This window comes from Quercus suber, unplaced genomic scaffold (assembly GCF_002906115.3).
Source record: "Quercus suber isolate HL8 unplaced genomic scaffold, Cork oak 2.0 scaffold_710, whole genome shotgun sequence".
Taxonomy (NCBI): Eukaryota; Viridiplantae; Streptophyta; class Magnoliopsida; order Fagales; family Fagaceae; genus Quercus; species Quercus suber.
In genome coordinates this window covers 322,746-343,648 of record NW_027070151.1, presented here as the reverse complement: position 1 = coordinate 343,648, position 20,903 = coordinate 322,746, and the positions used below count along the sequence as shown (strand labels likewise).

General features: G+C 34.8%; 2 protein-coding genes and 1 long non-coding RNA gene across 3 annotated transcripts; 2 read left to right on the top strand and 1 right to left on the bottom strand.

The window, feature by feature from the left end:
• The first annotated feature begins 6,591 nt into the window (after positions 1 to 6,591).
• Positions 6,592 to 11,555, top strand: LOC112039208 (farnesyl pyrophosphate synthase). The gene is made up of 12 exons (XM_024072057.2): positions 6,592 to 6,873; positions 8,702 to 8,726; positions 8,807 to 8,922; positions 9,053 to 9,139; positions 9,226 to 9,342; positions 9,434 to 9,522; positions 9,627 to 9,678; positions 10,193 to 10,288; positions 10,524 to 10,568; positions 10,681 to 10,770; positions 10,859 to 10,930; positions 11,138 to 11,555. The coding sequence occupies exons 1-12, from the start codon at positions 6,763 to 6,765 to the stop codon at positions 11,264 to 11,266; spliced, it is 1,029 nt and encodes a 342-aa protein (XP_023927825.2). The 5' UTR covers positions 6,592 to 6,762; the 3' UTR covers positions 11,267 to 11,555.
• A 5,666-nt stretch (positions 11,556 to 17,221) lies between these two features.
• Positions 17,222 to 17,536, top strand: LOC112029974 (uncharacterized). The gene has a single exon (XM_024062657.2). It carries the CDS (start codon positions 17,222 to 17,224, stop codon positions 17,534 to 17,536), a length of 315 nt encoding a protein of 104 aa, XP_023918425.2.
• A 2,100-nt stretch (positions 17,537 to 19,636) lies between these two features.
• On the bottom strand, positions 19,637 to 20,131 carry LOC112039214 (uncharacterized). The gene is made up of 2 exons (XR_010626207.1): positions 20,071 to 20,131; positions 19,637 to 19,969 (listed from the first exon to the last, which is right to left on the bottom strand). It is a non-coding gene; the product is annotated as an uncharacterized LOC112039214 (long non-coding RNA).
• Positions 20,132 to 20,903: the final 772 nt, after the last annotated feature.

Below are 20,903 nucleotides of genomic sequence, written 5' to 3'. Positions count from 1 at the left end.
CTACACCTTCCCCTTCAACATCAACCGCCCCCCCCCCTCCATCAACAACAGCCCCCCCCCCCCCCCCCCACCTTCAATAGCAGCTATCCCTAACCCCCCATCTGCAGCTACACCTGCCTCCTTGAACATGATGATCAGGAAGTTCAACAGCAAGTGGCATCAAAGCAATGTCCACATAGAGTGTAATTGTGTTGGTTGGCCATTCCCTATGAATTGCACACATGTACAACACATCATCATCTAAAGTTATGAGCCTTAATCCATGTTCTAAATCGCCTCCAGGAATTGAATACTGATACCTACTGCTTCTAGGAGCCCCAACCTCAAAACATATATCTTGTATTTCAAAGTAATTTAATCTATCAGGGTCAACTTCTAACAATCTATGTACAATCCCACTCACATATTATAGGTCTGGGTTCCGTAAAAAACATCCCCCAACATTAACCACAAAATCAAATGTGAAATCATCCATCTACAAACAAAATAATGAGATTGTTTACATACAAACAAATAGATAAAGACAACAAGACCAACAGACATATATATAAAGTGCATTTTAATAATATTTATTTTGTTTTTGGGAGACGACACAAGGATAAGGGACCACATATAGCACATGCAAACACATTTTCCCAACAAATTCCTAGGAACCACACAAACCATAGTACACAAATGACCATAATCATCAAAAAGTACTTTTAATATTGTCAGGTATACACATTTAGAGACAGACAAAATAGTATTTTCTAAACTTCCTAATTAGTTCTACATATAAATAAAGAAATGCACAAATTTAACCATGTAAAATTCACAAAATTTGCAGAGGAAAAAAAAAAAAACCCTAAGAACCTATGCGTGGGTCTAGAGAAATGTTCTTCAATAATCTTGTTTTTCTTTGCTAAAACTGCAAGCCCTAGCTTCGATATTCACTAAATTTGAAAATTTCAAGCCCAACGACTTCAATCAACAAAGATTCAAGAGAGAAGAACACGAATGGTCACTCTCGCGAAAAGATTTTCAAAGAGCATATTTTGATTCGTGTTATGTTATGTTTTGGGGTTAAAAGGTGTTTTTCTAACAGCAGAGGGTGAGGTGGGTTACAAAATACAGATGAACCTTACCTCAGGTGAGTTAAGTGATGCTTTTCAAAATACAGGTAGATAAAGTAATTTTGGACCAGACCACAAGTGGGCTTAAATTGTCCCATTTAATTAACTCAAATAATATAGTTTCAACTACAATTTAGTTATAATTATTAGCATAGATTTGTGACGGGCTAAAAGATTTTAATCTTAGTTTTTTTATATGCAGAAAAAAAAAATAAGCTAATCAAATAGCTCACAAACAAGTTCAAAATTATTCGATAAAAAAGTAAACTAAGCTTAAACATATAATCTTATTCAATGTGTTTGAACTCAACTCGTGTTTGAAATAAAATTAATAATTAATCCTAAACTTTTAATACTCGACTCAACTTATTTACAATCCTATCAATGCCAATAGAGCAATGGCAAGCACAGCACAATACCGAAAACCCCTACAACAATTCAGTTCAATTTAATCAAGGAAGGACAACTGTCAATCTAACAATTAGAAAGGGGTGCAACTAATAATTGAAAGAAAGAGGATCTCAATGGCACCGTTACTAAATATGAGATATGAGAAAGAGAGGTATAACTTAAAAATAAATAAATCGATTTTGATTTTCAAAATCACCACATCTATAGTGAACGAAACGCTGGGGAAAAAAAAAACCACCAATTAATCCCAAACAGGATTTGAACATATTGAGATCCCATGTAATACCACATTGGTATTGCATGGTGCAATAGTTTTGAAGGGTTTAGATTTGAAAGTTGTTTTTGTAGCTTTATACCTACACCCTTGAATAAAATTTTAAAAAGTAATAATAATTGACGGGACTGACGAACTCATTTACCGAAGACAACGACCATGATACTGACGAGGATATCCCTGGATGAGCAAATTAATATCCACGTCATTGACGAAGGCAGGAAGGTCATTCAATGCAACACAATCACACCCAGAACAATTACAAGGCCAACTGTATGAACTGTTGGAGCACATTAAAGCCACATTACACAGCACCAAATGTTACCAAGAGGAGCATTAAGACCTCCATAACTACCCTAACGGCTAGAAGCTATGAAAGCATATATAAAGCTCACACATTGCCAAGTACAAGGTACATACACACATAGACACTAAGAGATCTCTTTTATTCTGTTCAATTACATTGTTTATTCCCAAGAGAGCTTCTTATACTGACTTTGGCATCGGAGGCATTGTGGCAGGCACCACACCGGTGACCACTTTTGAGAGTTCGTTCATACAGGCTGAGGATTGCTTCCATCTGACCAACTCGACTGACGAGCTTACGCTTCATCAGTATAACTCTATCGACAAACTTACTCTACTGACGAACTTACTTGACTGACGAACTTACACTTCATCAGTTTGGCGTCGTTTGTGGGAACGTGATGTTTTCATTTTCATATTCGAAAACGCTGCTTCCATCAACTTCAGTATTCAAATGGATTCCAATCAAGATTCCGCAGCCAGTCCAAGCTCTTGTGGCTGCCGTTGAAGAACTTACTAGGCAAAATTAGGAAATGAAGCTACGGCTTCAACAGGAGGAGAATCGATCCAAAAACAACGTAGAGGACGAGGGAAATAGCCATAGAAGGAATGACCATCGAAAACCCATTACTCCGGCAGAACAGAATTCAGAACTTCTTCAAGAGATGAGGAAGGAGATGGACGAGTTGAAAAATGCCATCACAGAGAAGATAGACCAGAGCGTGGGCAGAATGGTGAGGGCAACAGACTCGCCTTTCACAGCAGCAGTCCTGGGATGCCCAATACTTTCGAAGTTTCGGCTGCCACAACTTGAGTTGTTTGACGGGCTCAAGGATCCCCAGGACCACCTCAACACCTTCAAGACGACACTGGGCCTTCAACAGTCCCCTGACAAGATAATATGCCATTCTTTCCCCACCACTTTCAAAGGAGCAGCGAGGGAATGGTTCACCAAGTTGCCAACATCGTCCATCGATAACTTCGAACAGCTGAGCAGCGCCTTTTTACATCATTTCATTGGAGGACAACATCCTAAGAGGCCGACGGATCATTTACTCACCATCAAACAAGGAGAGAAAGAAACCTTGAGGTCCTATGTGAAACGCTTCACTTAGAGAACCCTAGAGGTGGACGAAGCTGATGATAAGGTGCAGTTGACGACCTTCAAAGCGGGAATGCGATCCAGGGAGTTCATTTCTTCACTCGCAAAAAATCCTCCAAAAACGATGGCGAAGATGCTCCTGAAAGCACAGAAATACATGAACGCAGAAGAAGCACTGGCTACCATAAGGGACGTGGAAAAACCAGGGAACAAGGAAAGGAAGGAGGACAAACATAGAGGACAAAAAAGGGACCGCCCAGATCGTCGATTCAGTGACGAAGGTGAGTCTAAAGGGGGTTTCTCTTGTCGAGGTTCTCGCTGTGGTTCTGTAAGCCCACATGGGAAGGACCTTATCGAGTCACCCACTACTCCAGACAAGGTAGCTATCATCTAGAAACCCTAGACGGACAGAGGCTCCCGAGGCCATGGAACATCGAGCACTTGAAGAAATACCACCAATAGATGTAACAGAAAATGTATTCGTCATTGAAATTAATAAATGAATTATTCAGCTAATGCCTCCATAACAAACAGGTCTGAGCAGCTACAAGTCTCAAAAATGGCTAAGTAACAAAATTCCGCCTCGACAAATGTAAGTTACCGACGATGACAAGATCCCTAAAAAGGTGTAAGTCACAAAAGCCAAAAATGGCTAAGCAACAAGATTCCGTCTCGACGGATGTAAGTTACTAACAATGACAAGATCCTTAAAATGGTGTAAGTCACAAAAGCCAAAAATGGCTAAGTAACAAGATTTCGCCTCGACGAATGTAAGTGACTGACGATGACAAAATCCTTAAAAGGGTGTAAGTCACAAAAGCCAAAAATGGCTAAGTCAAAAATGACTTAAAAGGGTGTAAGTCACAAAAGGTACTGACGAAGTTATAGACAAAAGGTACTGACGAATAGAAGGGGAGAAGTTTAGAAACAAAGGCTCAGAAAACTGAAAACTAGCAGGAAACTCAATGGTCACACGAATTGGAGTTATTTACAGCCCAAAACTTTTCACATTCTACGGTCGCCATTACAAGTCACGACGATCACAGAATCGGGGGACATCTGACGGGACTGATGAACTCATTTACTGAAGACGACGACCATGATACCGACGAGGATATCCCTGGACGAGCAAATTAATACCCACATCATTGACGAAGGCAGGAAGGCCATTCAATGCAGCACAATTACACCCAGAACGGTTACAAGGCCAACTGTATGAACCGTTGAAGCACATTAAAGCCACATTACACAGCACCAAACGTTACCAAGAAGAGTATTAAGACCTCCATAACTACCCCACAGCTAGAAGCTATGAAAGCATAAATAAAGCCCACACATTGCCAAGTACAAGGTACATACACACATAGACACTAAGAGATCTCTTTCATTCTGTTCAATTACATTGTTTATTTTCAAGAGAGCTTCTTATACTGACTTTGGCATCAAAGGCATTGTGGCAGGCACCACACCCGTGACCACCTTTGAGAGTACATTCATACAAGCTGAGGATTGCTTCCATCTGACCAACTCAACTAACGAGCTTACGCTTCATCAGTATAACTCTACCGACGAACTTACTTAACTGACGAACTTACGCTTCATTAATAATAATAAGTCAAAAAGTAAAAAACCATTAGATTCACTGTGCAATACCTCATGGGATCTTAATCCGGATTGAACCAACCAAAACCATCAGATTCAATCGGTCACAGCGATTGATTGGTGATTTCTTGCACCCTAGGTAACCGGAAACCCCACTTATTTCCCGTTATAAATTGCCCTTGCAAAGAACAAACCAGGAAGTTGTCATGGTAATAGTACTTACAGAATCGTCATCTGCCAAGAACAAAATCAGGCACACTACCACAAAGAATCACAAAACACACGTGGGAGTAAAAATAATCAATTATGGTAAAAGTAATTTGGTGAAACGGAAGCAGGCTTACATTACATACGAGGTAATATTAGAACACATCACAGGATTAAATCAAGCAAATAGAGAATAATAAGATACATGGAATCAAAGTTACTTCCAAATTTAAACTCGACTGACGAACTTACGCTTCATCAAGAACAATTTTTTTTTTTTTTGGGATGAATGAAACAAAAATGTTTTACATTCCTCGTGTGGATAGTATGGTAGATAAGGTTAGTATATTATATTTAATGTTTCAGGTTTAGTAGTTTTCGATGTAATCTAACTTTAATTGTAAGGATTTTGGATTTTTTAATGGTTTGATATGGTTTTAGTTCAAATTTTTAAATTTGCTAAGTTTTGGAAATCTTTTGTGTTTTTTTTTTCATGAAAAAAAGAAACAACTTTGGCACCCGACCCAACTATGTTTTAAATTACTAAAATACCCTATTTATTAATTTTATTTAGAAAAAAATACCACATTTTCTAAAACACAAGTAAATGCATCTCTCTTTCTCTTTTAAAATGTGGATTAAATGTAGTGTAAAGTGCTTAATATGCTTAAATTTAAATAAATAAAAATTTTGATATTCAATTCCAAGTTAACTCCACTTTATCTAACTCGACTTACCCAACTCACGATTAAAAATAGGGAGGAGACAAATAATATCTTCAATATTCAATTTTATTTTAACTTGACTTAACCTCTCTTATGGTTAGATAGAAGAGAGGAAAGTAGGATTTGAAGGCCGTACATCAAACACCATACAGGCGTTGATACTATTTGACTTTCACTCAAATCTTCCATACAACTATGGTTTGTAAGTTATATGTGCCAATTCTATTTTTTTGCTCATAAGACACCCTCAAAACTCTATTATGAACTAATGATGTAGTGGATTGAATTTTGGAATTCTGGGTTTATGCCATGTCTTAGACTAATAGGCTCACCACCTGATACTCCCAGAGAGGTCACATAACCATATTTATGTGAGAGAAATTTGTAATATACCTCATACCTATAATAAATTCATAACTTTTTGATGTTTGATCTTTTTGTTTTTTCCAAAACTTATTTGACTCATCTATAGTTTTCTATAACTTTATTTTACCTCGATACAATCATACATTCCTATAACTTATTTTTTAAGATTACATCAAAAAATATATTTCAAGTAAAAACACAAAAACTCTAATAATATTACAAACTTCAATTTTTATTTATTTTAAAAATATTTTAAATTAACTGACTGCTCTATAATACTTCATTTTTGCATGACTTCAGCCCCAACACCCACACAATAGTAAATGTTACACTGATCACAATATATATATATATATATATATATATATTTATGGGACACTGATCACAATTTGACAATTCAAATTCAAACAGTTGAGAAAAAATTATGTGTAATTTATTCTGCACATAACAATGTACCATCATGAAATTAAGGTAATCCCAGACGAGTTCTGTGAGAACAAATTTAGATACTGTTGTAAACTCAGTAATAACAAAAACAACAACGCGTCTCGACCAAACGTGACACGACCCTTCTGTTTTTAACAAACACAAACACACAAAATCTCTCTCAGTTTCTCACTCTCTCTGTACTTGTTTGTGAAACAGAAGAAAGCAACAATGAGCGATATAAGGTCGAAATTCTTGGAGGTATACTCTGTGTTGAAGTCAGAGCTCCTCAATGACCCGGCTTTCGAATTCAGTCACGATTCTCGTCAATGGGTCGAGCGGGTAATTTTCCAATTCTCTTTCTGTTTTTCTGTCTCTCACACATATATATCTGCATGTGTATGTGCTATATTTGTGTATATGTATGTATGTATGTATAAATGGGTGTTTCGTTATCTGTGATTGAGAATTTGGTTTAAGGCTAATTGGGTTTCGGGCAATATGGTGTATTTTGTTCGGTTTGTTTGTAAGTTTGAGCTTTTGGGTTTTGAGAAAAAAGCTTCATTTTTTTTTTTTCATTTACAGTAAAAAAAGTTAGATTTTTGTTACTTCTTTTCTTTGTCACTTTGCTGAACCAAGGTGATGGTTGTAGAAATTGGTGAGATTTTTTTTTTCTTCATTGTCTATATGATTGGTAATAGAGAGTATGACTTCGGATAGAATAATATGGTGGAAAAGAATACATGTGACCGGCCCTGATCAGTTCGTTGAGATCTATAGCTGACCCCACGATTTTGGAACTGGAACTTGGTTGTTTTTGTCTATGTGATTGAGTGCTTTGGTTTCAGGCTATTGTGTTTCAGCTGTGGTGTTGTTTTGCTGTTTTGTTTGAATTTGAGCATTTAGGATGAGAATTATGTGGTCTCTTCTGTGTGATTTTGATCCCTTTTGGGATAAAGCTTAGTTTCTTTCATGAAAAGAAAAAGGTTCAATTTTTGTTACCACTTTTGCAGGTTTTTATTATTTCATTTGTCCATTTAGTCACTGAGTTGATGGATATAAAAATGGGTGCTGGTTTCTGGTTGTCCTTAGATTTTGAAATTTTTGTGAAAAGAAATTAGAAGTCTAGTGAATATAATATGTTGTTAAAGAATTTGTCTGAAGAATCTAGGTGGATATTATTTTTTGACTAAGTTAGGTGAGATTTTTTCTGCTGAGTTTGTAAAATATAGGAATATTTTGGGTTGTCCCATGTGGGCTGAGAACTTGGTGTTCCTGTCAAAGTCAGACAACATTGTTTTGGACAATGGAAATTGCTGTTATTGAGTTTCAAATTATTTTTTTTTAAGACCATATTTGTCTTATTGTGAAAGTCAATGGTCTAAGAAGAAAAGAAAGGACTGTGGTATGTGGAACTACTTTGATGAGAAATTTGATTAATCAAGCATGATACCAAAAATGAGCCATGGATGAACAACTTAATAATTAGCAGGTTAAGATGGGATGAAGTTGCAAGATTCAAAGACCGTAAAGCTCTCTTTTTCTTCTTCTTGGGGATAAATTAATGGAACTGCATTTAAGTGAAAAAATATTTGAGTATTGCACAAGTATTACTCCCCTGTTCTAGACAAAAATATTCATACCAAATATGGGGTGAATACAGAAGGTTTTCTGACAGCGTTGAGACCTGGTATGACACGCTGTTCCTTCCTGCAAGGTTTTTTTTCATGCTCAGAAAATAATAATCATTACTTCAATAAATTCTGAACAGTATGGCCTTGGTGTAGTCTATTATAGTTGTGTGGATGCACAAATTATCTTTCCTGTTTTGTTTTTGGGCACGTCAAAGTGCAGCCATCATAGATGCTGTAAACGAAGATGAAGCCTGTTCAACATGTGTGTGAGGATGTGTTTTTGCTGTGAGTGCATGCATGCACATGTATGACTATGCATTTTATTTTAATGTACTTAAAACTTGGCCTTAGATTTTGTTGCTTACTCATGTTCCTGTGGGCTTACGCATATCTGCTTATCTGTTCCAATGTATTATGTAATGGCATAGGCTTCTACTGAAATGTGCTCTTTAGCTGTTTACCTGTTCCTTCCCGCCCTTTAAAATATATGTAGATTTTTACTATTCCTGATTGTCTGTTTGCTCCCATTCTTGCAGATGCTGGACTACAATGTACCAGGAGGTGTGTGTAGAAATATGATATATAATCAATTGTCTTCTTTGTGCTAAAGCTTTTTCCCTCTTGGATTGGATTGTTGGCAGGAAAGCTGAACCGAGGACTATCTGTCATTGACAGCTACAAGTTACTGAAAGAAGGAAAGGAACTAACATATGATGAGGTTTTTCTCGCATGCGTGCTTGGTTGGTGCATTGAATGGGTATGGCTACAGAATACTTCTTTTCTCTTTTGGCTGATCCTGATTTTATCACTCATGATAATTACTACAACAGTTGTTTCACTTTTGTTGCATCAAAATTTTTATCCCATCTTAACAATGAGTCTTGCAGCTTCAAGCATATTTTCTTGTTCTTGATGACATCATGGACAATTCTGTTACACGCCGTGGTCAACCTTGCTGGTTCAGGCAACCTAAGGTGCTTTAGTGAAAGTGAACACTTTCCTTCTTACTAAGAAAAGCATGTTGATCTTTTTTTCTGACTTCTGTAAATACTAATCCTAGGTCGGTATGATTGCTGTAAATGATGGCTTAATTCTTCGTAACCACATCCCAAGAATTCTCAAAAAGCACTTTAGAGAAAAGCCTTATTATGTGGATCTACTGGATTTATTTAATGAGGTAGGATTATCTTTGCATATATTGTAAAGCAGGACCAGTGATTTTTCTTTCTAACCAAAGAGCCATCATGCTATTATTCATCTGTATTCAGGTGGAATTCCAAACAACATCAGGACAAATGATAGATTTAATTACCACACTTGTAGGAGAGAAAGATCTATCCAAGTACTCATTGACTTTGTATGTCAAAATTTGAGATGGCTGTGATTTCGATATGATTTAACTTTGAGTCATGTGTTGCTTTTTGTATTTTTGACATATCAATTACTTGTCTTGTAATGCAGGCACCGCCGCATTGTGCAGTACAAAACAGCTTATTATTCATTCTACCTTCCAGTGAGTAATTTTCTCATTTTTATGTTGACACCTGTTGTTGTTTATCTGATTGCTATTTTGTCTTTATTGTTAAACTCATTCAGAGAGGGTTTTCATTAAAATCCATTTAAAAAGGTTCTTTACTGATGTTTCTTCAAAGTAAATCTGAAAATCTGTCAATTGTTTTCCTTTGAACTTGCTGAGTTATGGTTAAAGTTTATTTCGACATGACTGTTGTCATATGGAGCTTTTGGATGTTGATGCTCATATTTTCTAACAGTTGGTTATGGCCCACTGAAGAAGTGATGTTGGTAGTGCCCCTCCCCTTGGGAGTATTTTGAGTCCCAATAAATAGTTTGACTCAATAGTTTATGTGAATGTTGCTAAGTTTATTGATTTATGTTATTAAAGGATAAAACCATACAGCCCTTTTATAATTTTAGTATTTGCTCCTCTCTAAGAAATCCTGATTTATCTCCAAATTTAGTGAATCTGCTTAGATGTTTCATCCTTTATGATCACTTTGCGTATACAGGTTGCTTGTGCATTGCTTATGGCAGGTGAAATTCTTGAAAATCATATCATTGTGAAGGACATTCTTGTCAAAATGGGGACATATTTTCAAGTACAGGTAATTGTCTATTGCACATGAAAATCCTTAATATCATTTGATTACTGAAAAATAGCATAAAGATAATAGTATTTGTCAGAAGCATTACAGAGATGCCGTTCCAAACTCTTAACTATTATAGCCAATGATTTCTTTCTTTTCATATCTTGTCAGTAATCTAACATCTTACGTATTTTTGTGATAATTTGTTGGAGGTTCTCTGGCAGTGTTGATGATATTTAAACTTGTTATGTAGGACGATTATCTGGATTGTTTTGGTGATCCTGAAGTGATTGGAAAGGTATGTTATAGTCTATTCTTGTATGACTCCTGGTAATGCAATTTTCCTGAATATTCACCTATCTGTTTAAGAAAGTATTAGAGGCCTGACCGGTGGTCCTTTGAACTATTAGGTTGGAACGGATATTGAAGATTTTAAGTGCTCTTGGTTGGTTGTGAAAGCACTAGAACGTTGTAATGAGGAACAGAAGAAACTATTATATGTAAGTCAACTGCATCATCCAACTTAAAACTGTATGATATTTTGGGATTATATTTACTGGACTTATGTATGGTTTTTTTTGTTACCAGGAGAACTATGGGAAAGCAGATCAGGCACGTGTGGAAAAAGTAAAAGAGCTATATAAAGTTCTTGATCTTCAGGTTTCTCTCGCTGCCTGTTCTTAATTCCTTGTATCTTTCTGAATCATTTAAAATAAAGAAAAGAGAGAAGAAAAGGGAGGTCTGTTTCTGAATAATAAAACCCTCAAATGAAAGGAGAAAATTTTCGATTCCCTGTTAACACATCGGAAAATATTTTGAAAGAGCCAGTCTTTTCTCATTCATGTTTTACGTGAGGTTATCTTGTAGGGTGTCTTTGTGGAGTATGAGAAAGAGACTTATCAGAGGCTTCTAAATTCCATTGAAACTCATCCAAGTAAAGCAGTGCAAGCAGTGTTGAAATCATTCTTGTCAAAGATTTACAAGAGGCAGAAGTAGAAACTGAGAAGGTTCTACAGTGTTGATATCCTGTTCTCAGTTCTCACCATTAGCATTTGCTCTCTCCCTTTGGAGGAAGTGTTTGTATCTACCATCCGTTTGGTAATGTTGTTCTCTCAGTTCTGTTTTGACTTCTAAAATCCTCTTTCTTTCTCTCACAGTGGAAAATCAATTGCAAATGGGTAGGAATCTCTAAACTCAGGAAGTTGTACAAGGATCTAAATAAAAAATGCTATGAACAGTGTAGTTAAATTGTTATCAGTTTAACTTGTGGATTGTCTTTCTTATATACTAGGTTCTAAATAAATAGTTCAATTTCAAGTTCAAGCACTAGTTACTCGCTAGCCTTTGGGACTATATATACGATCTGTATTCATCTGTCTTTGCTTCTCGCATCAGGCGAGACAAACTAGCCTGATGCTAAAAATTTAGCTAAAACACACAAAAACTTATACGTCATACTCAATAAACTAAAAAAAGAAATTAACTTTGTACAGTACCAAGCCACATCTAACCAGCACTGTTCATTGCTAAAACTTATTCTTCTCTCTCTCCCTCTCTCCCTCTCTCTCGTATGTACTCATCTCCCGCTCTCATTGCAAGCCACTAATCTAGTGGCAGCTCAAGGATTTTTTTTCTAGGAATATTAATAAGAAGATGCATCTTGGGTAAAAGATGAATCTTGCACTCTACATGGTTTTTTTATTACAAATTTGTCTATAGTATGTACTATTAATAGAATAAAATATAAATTATAGGTTATTTAATATATTTTTCTTAATACAATGAAAATATTAATTATTATTTTTAATTGAATTTTAATTATTACTACTTAAAATTCTTTTATCTATTAGTTTAGGACAAGTATATGTTTATATTGTACTATCAATGTAAGATTTTTTTTTTTTTTAGAAACATCTGTAAGGACACAAAACTCAGGTTGTCCAAACCCACTTAGAACAATGAAGTTTGTGCAGCCCAATTAGGCCCAAATTAATAGATATTTATAAGAGAGTGGGTTAAAACAAAGGAGAGGGGATTAGTCCGAGGACAATAGTAGGGCAATAATGACTGAAGATCAAAGTTTATGTATATATGAGGCTTATTATAAGCTTGCCTAGGGAGGCAATTCTTACACAGAATGATACACCATTTACTTTCTCTCTCTCAATGTTCTTGTTCTAATTTTTTCTCCCCTTTTATCTAGAAGTTCCCTTTCCTTATATACTTCTCAGTCTATCATATCTTGGCCCCTCATTTCCACCTACCTAAACTCTCCCTATGACACTAGTCCGCTTAAACTTCTGTTGAAGGTGGTAAAAGGAGTTGCTTAGCTGTGAATTCCACTATTTAGGTCACTTTCTCATCAATGCAGCTGATAAAGCTATTGCCAAACATTTAATGCGAAGGTAGCAGGTGGACTCTCACTGGAAACTTCCTTCACCTTCCATGATTCTCTCTCTATATCCCATCCTCCTCATTTGGACTTTCTAGAAGTCTTTTGTCTCTTCTTATCCTATCCTCAGGTAGATCCTCCCTTCGGGCTCATGATTTCTCAATAGTTATAACTACAGCTCATTATATCCTTCCTCGGTCCTTGGGCCCCTACAACATCAATGTAAGATTTACATTGTAGTTAATTATACTGTACACATTTGTTTAGAATCAATGTAAGATTTACATTGAAGATAATTGTGCCGTACACATTTGTATAAAAAAAACAATATTGTACACATTTATTTAAAAACAATGTATATTTATGAATTTTCCATTAGTTTATTTCAAATGTGTTAAGATCTAAATGATTTTTTATTTTATTTTTATATTTAAGATTTTTTATTTTTTTATATACTTTTGTTGTTGGCTTATTATTTCCCCCAGATTTTAGATAAAATTGGTTTGTTGATGGTCTTTTTTTTTTTTTTTTTAGACATACCTACTCGCACTCCAACCTCGTTCACAAACCAATCTAAAGACTGACGAAGCAAAGGCAACAGATCAGCCAAAGCAACACTCAGACAGTTACTCTCAAAAACAAAATCCTCAATATTAAAGGAAACCCCCAAAAACCCTTTTAAGTGAGCAAAAAGGAATGAAATTGAGGGGCAAGCTACCTTAACCTTAGAGCTACTAAGCATGAAAACCAAAAGACACAACGGCGAACTAAACCCCCATGGAATTTAGAACAAACAAAAAAAAAAAGAAAAAAGAAAAAGATCAGATGCAAAGCCATAACAAGGCGAAGAAGAGTAACACAGGAGAATGGGCGTACCTTAAGGAAGCGATTAGAAGAGGGAGCACCACCACGCCAATTGCTAGTTCGCAGAAAGGTTGCAGAGAGAGGTCGCCGGAGAGGATGATCAAAGCAAATGATTGAAGGATTTTTGAAAAATGTGAACAAGAAGAGGTTTTAAACTAAGGCTTTGGAAAACTGAAAAAACCAGCAGGAAGCCCAATAGTCCCACCAAATCAAAGCATTAACTCCACCCACCAGTACGTGCCACGTGTGCCACGATTTGCGAAACGTCGCCGCTTTGCATTTAATGCGTATCGAAATCCCAAACGACACTCGTAAACTGTAAAACTCTTCACATTCTATGATCATCATTTAAATAACGAACACAGAATCGGGGGGCAACTGACGAGGCTGACGAGTTCATGTACACACGGACGATCCCATCGATACGGACGAATCCAAACTCTGGCTAGGTGAGTCAATTATATGCTTTACTGACGAAGATATCCAGACCATTCAATACAGACAATCAAACCCAAAACGGTTATAGGGACAACTGTACAATCCGTTGAAGGACAGTGATGGCACATTAAACGGCCCCAGACGTTACCAAAAGGAGCATTAAGACCTCCATAACTACCCCAACGGCTAGAGGCCATAAGAACATATATAAGTCTCCCACATTGCTAAGGACCAGGTACATACACACTCAAATACTAAGAGATCTCTTTCATTCTTTCCAATTACATTGTTCATTTCCTAGAGAGCTTCTTATATTGACTTTGACATCGGAGGCCTTGTGGCAGGCACCACACCGGTGACCACCTTTGAGAGTATGATCACACAGGCTGAGGATTGCCTTCATCTGACCAACTCTACTGACGAATTCATTCTACTGACGAACTTACGCGTCATCAACAATAATGGGCAAAAGAAAAATAGTTGCATTAGTATACTTATCATGCATGTAAAATTTTAGGTCAATCTTGCATTATTTACCACCCAATTCAAAATTCTTTTGTACACAGAATCCAAAATAATAACTATTTGTATTCCAGATATTTTTAAGTTGTATAAAAGACCTATAATTCTGTACATTGTTGGCTAAGGTAGTTCTTAATTTCCAAATTTCTTTATATCTAACAAGTATATGGTATGTAGGGACCAATAGTTCCTTTTTTTTTTGCCTGCATACAATTGAGATTTTCTAAGTTATAACTTATAACTGTATCAATATCAATGTAGGAAGCCCCATGTTAGTTTTGATGATTATTTATAATACATAAACTACCATTGATGATTGACCTTAAGAACCCATGTTGGTTTCAATTGAAATAGAGATTGTTTAACTGGTGAGCGTAACATATATTCAAAGAGTATTACGTTTGCATTGTACAAAGAGTATATACGTAGTACGTACCATTAAAAAAAAAAAGTATATATGTACCCAAAAAAAAAAAAATTCTATGACAAAGCTTTGTACAAAAAGATATAACCAAACACTAAACATTATAATTATTAATTATAATTTAAAAAAAAAAAAAAAAAAAAAAAAACCTTACCAATATAAGGTGATAAGACCATAATTATGTAATAATACGTTTATTATATGGAGCAAGTCTTCAACATTATTTTTTTGGTACGGAATTTTCCAAATTTATTTTTGTAAGAAAAACATTTCTTATCTCTTCATGACTAAGGGTTCGTTTGGATATCGCTTATTTTGCTGAAAATTGAAAACTGAAAACACTGTAACAAAATAATTTTTAAATGTGTGAATAGTACTATGAGACCATTTTTAATGAAAGTTTGTGTGAAAAAGAGGTTGGTGGGTCTCGTAAATAGTGCATGGGACTCACTAGCAGACACATTCAATGCAAAATTTGCTGGTCAAAGAGGTAGTGGGTCCCGTGCATAGTGCATGAGACCTACTAACAAACAACATCCAATGTGAAAACACTGTTCTCAATTTATAAAAGAAAGAAAGAAAAACGCAAAAGCTGAAACGCTGCTAGAAACGCAATCCAAACGCTACCTAATTTGCATACTCTTGTGTTGTGTATCATTACTTTTTTTTTTTTTTTAAGGGAAGTGTATCATTACTTATATTAAAAAGAAAATCTTTTATATTTTAAAATGTTTTGTTTTTTGGGTTACCGAAAGTATATTGAGTTTAATATTATACAAGAGATAGAATTCCCCATTCCTTCATACTTATTGGACCGCAAGAAATTGTATTAGTTGTGTCAACTGGTACATCACCTATTTAAACAGTAAGAGCGATTGAATAATAGAAAAAAGTATCATATTTTAGCCAACTTAGTCCAAAATTTACTCATATTAGTTTATGTAAAGTTGTGTAAAAATATATAGTTAGTTGCTACAATAATCATATAAATATACACTAATACTATTCATTTTGCAATTAGTTTGTTATGCTTTCTTTATGTATTCCGAGAATGAAGGAAAATAATGAATGGTGGTTGTTGTGTCTGAAAAAAGAGAAGCAATTAAAAAATCAAGAAAATTTGATATTTTAATGAAATATAGTATAAAATAGATAATCTAATGTAGGGTTTTTTAAAAAGTGAGTATGTAAAATAGAAAAAAGTAGGTTCTTATACTAAAATAGACAAAAAAATTTGCATGCGCTGATGTGAATGCTCTAATTTAACTTATACAAACAAATGTATGGGCTGCAATCAGAGCAAGGTGTAATGAATGCCAGTATTGTTATAAAAAAAAAAAGTAATGAATGCCAGTATAGCAAAAGATAGTACCTAATAAACTGCCTTCTATTTGTTTTTCTCCGTGGAGTAATGAAAATTAGTGGCTACAATTTGTTGCTTAGGTGTAAACCACAAATTTGTAACAACAAAATATAGGCAGTTAGAAGCAAAATTTTAGGCATCAAAAAGTGTCATTTTGTTCCATATTTCTCATGTGTAATTGTTCAATTCCTCATTGCGGGAGAAAGATCAATAGAAATTAAATATAGGTGAACTTTTCCTTTCTCACCCAAAAAGCAATTGATAGCAGTCAAGGGAGAAGAAAACTTGTAATTTTCAGGTAAGCTAGTAGTTACTCTAATCATTCACAATGTCAATTGCTCTTAACCAATAATTTCTTTGATTTTTATTTTTATCTTTGGAAATCTCATAAGAATTAAGCTCATGATCCTCCTTCATTGTCCCTTTAACTGCTATAGACCAATAATTTTGTTTTATCTTTGAAATTGATATTTGCTGTAATATAATGCAAATTGTTTAAATATGTAATATAATGCATATTACATATCACAATACTTTGTTGTCTTAAAAACAAGAAAGATTAATGTTGGGATTACTGTCTTAATCATATTGTTATGATTCTCCAACTACCAATTTCTATAGGGTACTTTTTCAAGACCATTTAAGCATTTCTCATTACTTGTTGGAATAGTGCATATATGTAGCCTGCATATTATAGAGAACTTATATACAAATTTTATTTGAATTATCCATTCACCAAACCAATCAAAACATATTATTCTGTTTCTTCTACCGGTCAAATTAGTAACAGTCTTGCCAAAAAGAAATAATTTTTGTGATACTATTGAAAATTGCAGCTTGTGAAATGCCATATAAATGTAATATAGGAATTCAAATTCAACAGCTTTTGTAATTGTTCATTTGATTTGTAATGTCCTATATTTTTCTCAAGGTTGCAATATACATAATATGGATGAAATTGTGGAGCAAAAGCCTCCAAAGATCAACATAAAGCAGATGGACCGGAAGATAAAGATGGCAGAATTTAGTTTGGAAGATTTGAAGCACTCTCATTTACTTGTGTCACCAACTTCACAAGGGAGCTCAGTCAAACAAAGTGCAAGGTGGAAGAACTGTCTTTGCTCGCCGACAACACATCCTGGATCCTTCCGGTGTCGACACCATCGGAATTCTAGCCTGCCCCGAGGAGGTTCCATTGGTTCCAACCTCTCTGCATTGGCTGCTAAATCGGGACCCATCAGTGACTCACTCCAAGCTCAGTAACTCTCTATCTAACATGAGGATAAAACCAACGACACAGTGATTTTACATTCATAATTCTCCTAATTTTTACTATGAGAATGTACTCACATGCGAACTTCATTCATTACTGTTAATGTTGATTTGACTTTGTAAGAAAGTTACATTGCGTCTTAATACTATTATAATGCAATATATATTCTATGATAACCAGCAATCCAGTAGCATTTGCACTTTCATGGTTAAGAGCATAAAGGAAAACATCCAAAATCATTTGGTAAATTCTTGCATAGAGTCAGCCGTAGAGATGTTCACAGTGCTAAGTAAATTTTTAGCAGAACTACAACTTTACGTTTCACATATTTGATAAGGACAACAGATAAATTTCATTCAATACCCTTTAGTGGCAATGACAAGTTAATTTATGAACTCACACATTGACAAGTATTGAGAAAGAAACAAGGAAGATATAGTATATAAACCTCTAGGATTTGCAATGTGAAGTTAGGATTTCCTTGCCAAAATGTCAGGTTGCCAGATTTTAAAGCTCTTTATGGAGACTCTCATCATTAACTGAATCCATAGTGATTTATACTAATTTAACTTATGTTGAGTTTATTAGTTTGAAGTGGACTAACGTTTTTATCATTGTGAATGGCATATATGGTAAAAAATTTCTTGTTTGTTTTTTGAGATGAATGAGATAATTTTTTTGAAACAAGATCACAGTACAAGAGGTTCAAAATAAGCAGCACAAGCTGAATCAACTGAGCAAACTAACAATACCTACCAAACATCAAAGCTAAACCTGCAACAAACTAGGCAGCAACAGAGAAAACTACTTAAAACAGAGCAGACAACACCACATTGGTATGACATTTTAGTCTTTAAAGATAGTTGAGGACATTTCCCAATCCGAAAAATAATACTGTTCATAACAGTTTTCTAATTTCTTCTTTGGATGAATATAGAAAACATATACATACGATTTACTCTTTCACAAATTATAAGCAAATGTCTTTTCTGTAATTGTGATTATCCTTAATAACTTTACAAATTTGATGTTCACTAATAGAAAAACCTGAAGTTGGAAGCCTGGAACTACTCCCCATTGATCTCCTACAAGCCCATCAGGGCACCTTTGTAAATTGCATTTTCCTTGAGAAAGCGTGTGAAAGCTTTTATCTTTTATTCATAGCAGATTATTGGACAGTGCTCTAATGTTAGGGGGAATGCTTACACATTGTTGGTAGCTATGGACAAAACCGATTGGTTACTAGGAGTGAATGTACTAATAAACTTCTGCCAATGAGTTTCAACTTGCTATAGACTTTTTAAACTAAGTTCTTTATCAGCTAAATTAATCAAAACTAATCTTACAAGATCACACTGTGAAAAAGGCAAAAAAAAATTCTAGTTCAAAACCGATTGGTTACTAAGTGAAAACTAATAAACTTCTGCCAATGAGTTTCAACTTGCTATAGACTTTTTAAACGTTCTTTATCAGCTAAATTAATCAAAACTAATCTACAAGATCACACTGTGAAAAGGCAAAAAAAAATTCTAGTTCAATTATTATTATTATTTATGAATGAGTTAAATTTACTGAAACAAGATCACAGTGTCAGTACAAGAGGTTTCGTTCAGAAAATTCTGGAACAACAAGTCTTTTAGGGGAAATATAGTCTAACCTCCAAGTTAGGATTCCTACCAAAAATCAGGATTTAAGATGTCAAGATCTTTTGTGGGAGACACTCATCAGTAACTAATTCATAATGTTTAATACTAATTGGACTTTTTCAATTTTGTTGTTTAGAAGTGGATAAATATGAATGAATGTTGCATATGGTAAAAAAATATCTAGTTTTTTTTTCCTCAGATGAATGAGTAAAATTTCTTGAAACAAGAAAAACCATAGAAGAAGTTCAAAAAAGCAACAAAAGCTGAATTTATACATCAATTAATAACACCTAACATACATCAAAACAAAATCTGCAACAAACTAGGCAACAACACTACAGCAGCACAGAAAATTACTCAAAGCCAAGCCTGTTCAATACAGTTTCTATTTATTTTTCGATGAATAAAGAAAGAAAACATAGACATCTAGTTACTCTTCACAAATTATACGCAAATGTCATTATATAGAATTTTTAGCTAATATATCAAAGCCATTACATGCGGTCATACCAATGAAACACTTAAACCATTCTAAAGACAACAAATACAATTCAACTAAAACATCACTCTTTTTGCGTAGCATAAGTTTGATACAGAAAAGATTACAAATTATAACAATCTTGATACAGAAACAATAACACATTACAACATATAATGACAAAGGCAACAATGAACGGGAGAAACAACTGCTTATGTTTTGGCTGGTTGAGAAAAGAGCAGTATGTTGTTTGATCTGGCTCATGAAAATCCTGGAAACATTGGCATTTGAAGCTAAGCCTACAGTATTAACAAGAGAAATATAATAAAAAGTTAAATGTAATAAAAATGCAAAAAAGAAAAAGGTCTATAATGTTTGAAAGGAGGAAATTCAGGCTTACCAACTATAATTCATAGGCAAGTAAAACTTAAGCACTCAATCATCTTTCCTGTCCACAATAACAAACATGGTAATGTGAATACTAACATTAGTAAAAGAGTTGTCTACAAATTAGAATTTGAACAATGCTTGTTGTCCAATTATTGCTTCATGCTACTCACAGTGATATCTATAAAATTCTTGATTAGTTACAAGCTAATTGTCATAATAGAAGCAANCAACAACACACATAGCAAGGAATACCCATTCAGCTTTTTATCACTACAGAAAATTAAAATTTGAATTTTTATTAAAAGCCCATAAACACAATCTTGATTCTTGAATAACAAACAAAATAAAGAAAACTCCTTAATCCATTTATTCTCAATCCCACCAAAACGAAATTCTGATTTCAATGACATCTATGTCTACAAATATAAAGCAATTTCAAACAAAACCCAAATGGGCATGTATCAAAAGCAACTGAAAACCCAAGTAAATCCACAACCCAGAAACAAAAACAATAGCAGCAACAATGTGTAACCCACCATGCAAAAAGCCCAAATCTATAAAATAAATTCAGCAAAAGCGGAACGGAGAACTTTTACCTAGCAAGCGAGCTGAAGAACGAACAAAGGAAGAACGAAGAAAGCGAGATGAACGAAGACAACAAACAACGCAGAAGAGAGCCCGTGGAGACTGAGAGCACAGGGTGATTTGGGACTGCGAGTGAGTGAGTTTGAAATTTTAGAGTGAGAGAGTGGAGTCTGAGAGAGTGAGAGTGTTAATGTGAGAATGTCGTTTTTTGAGGTTAAAAACAGAAAGCGAGTTTTAAAAACTCGAAAGTTCATAAAG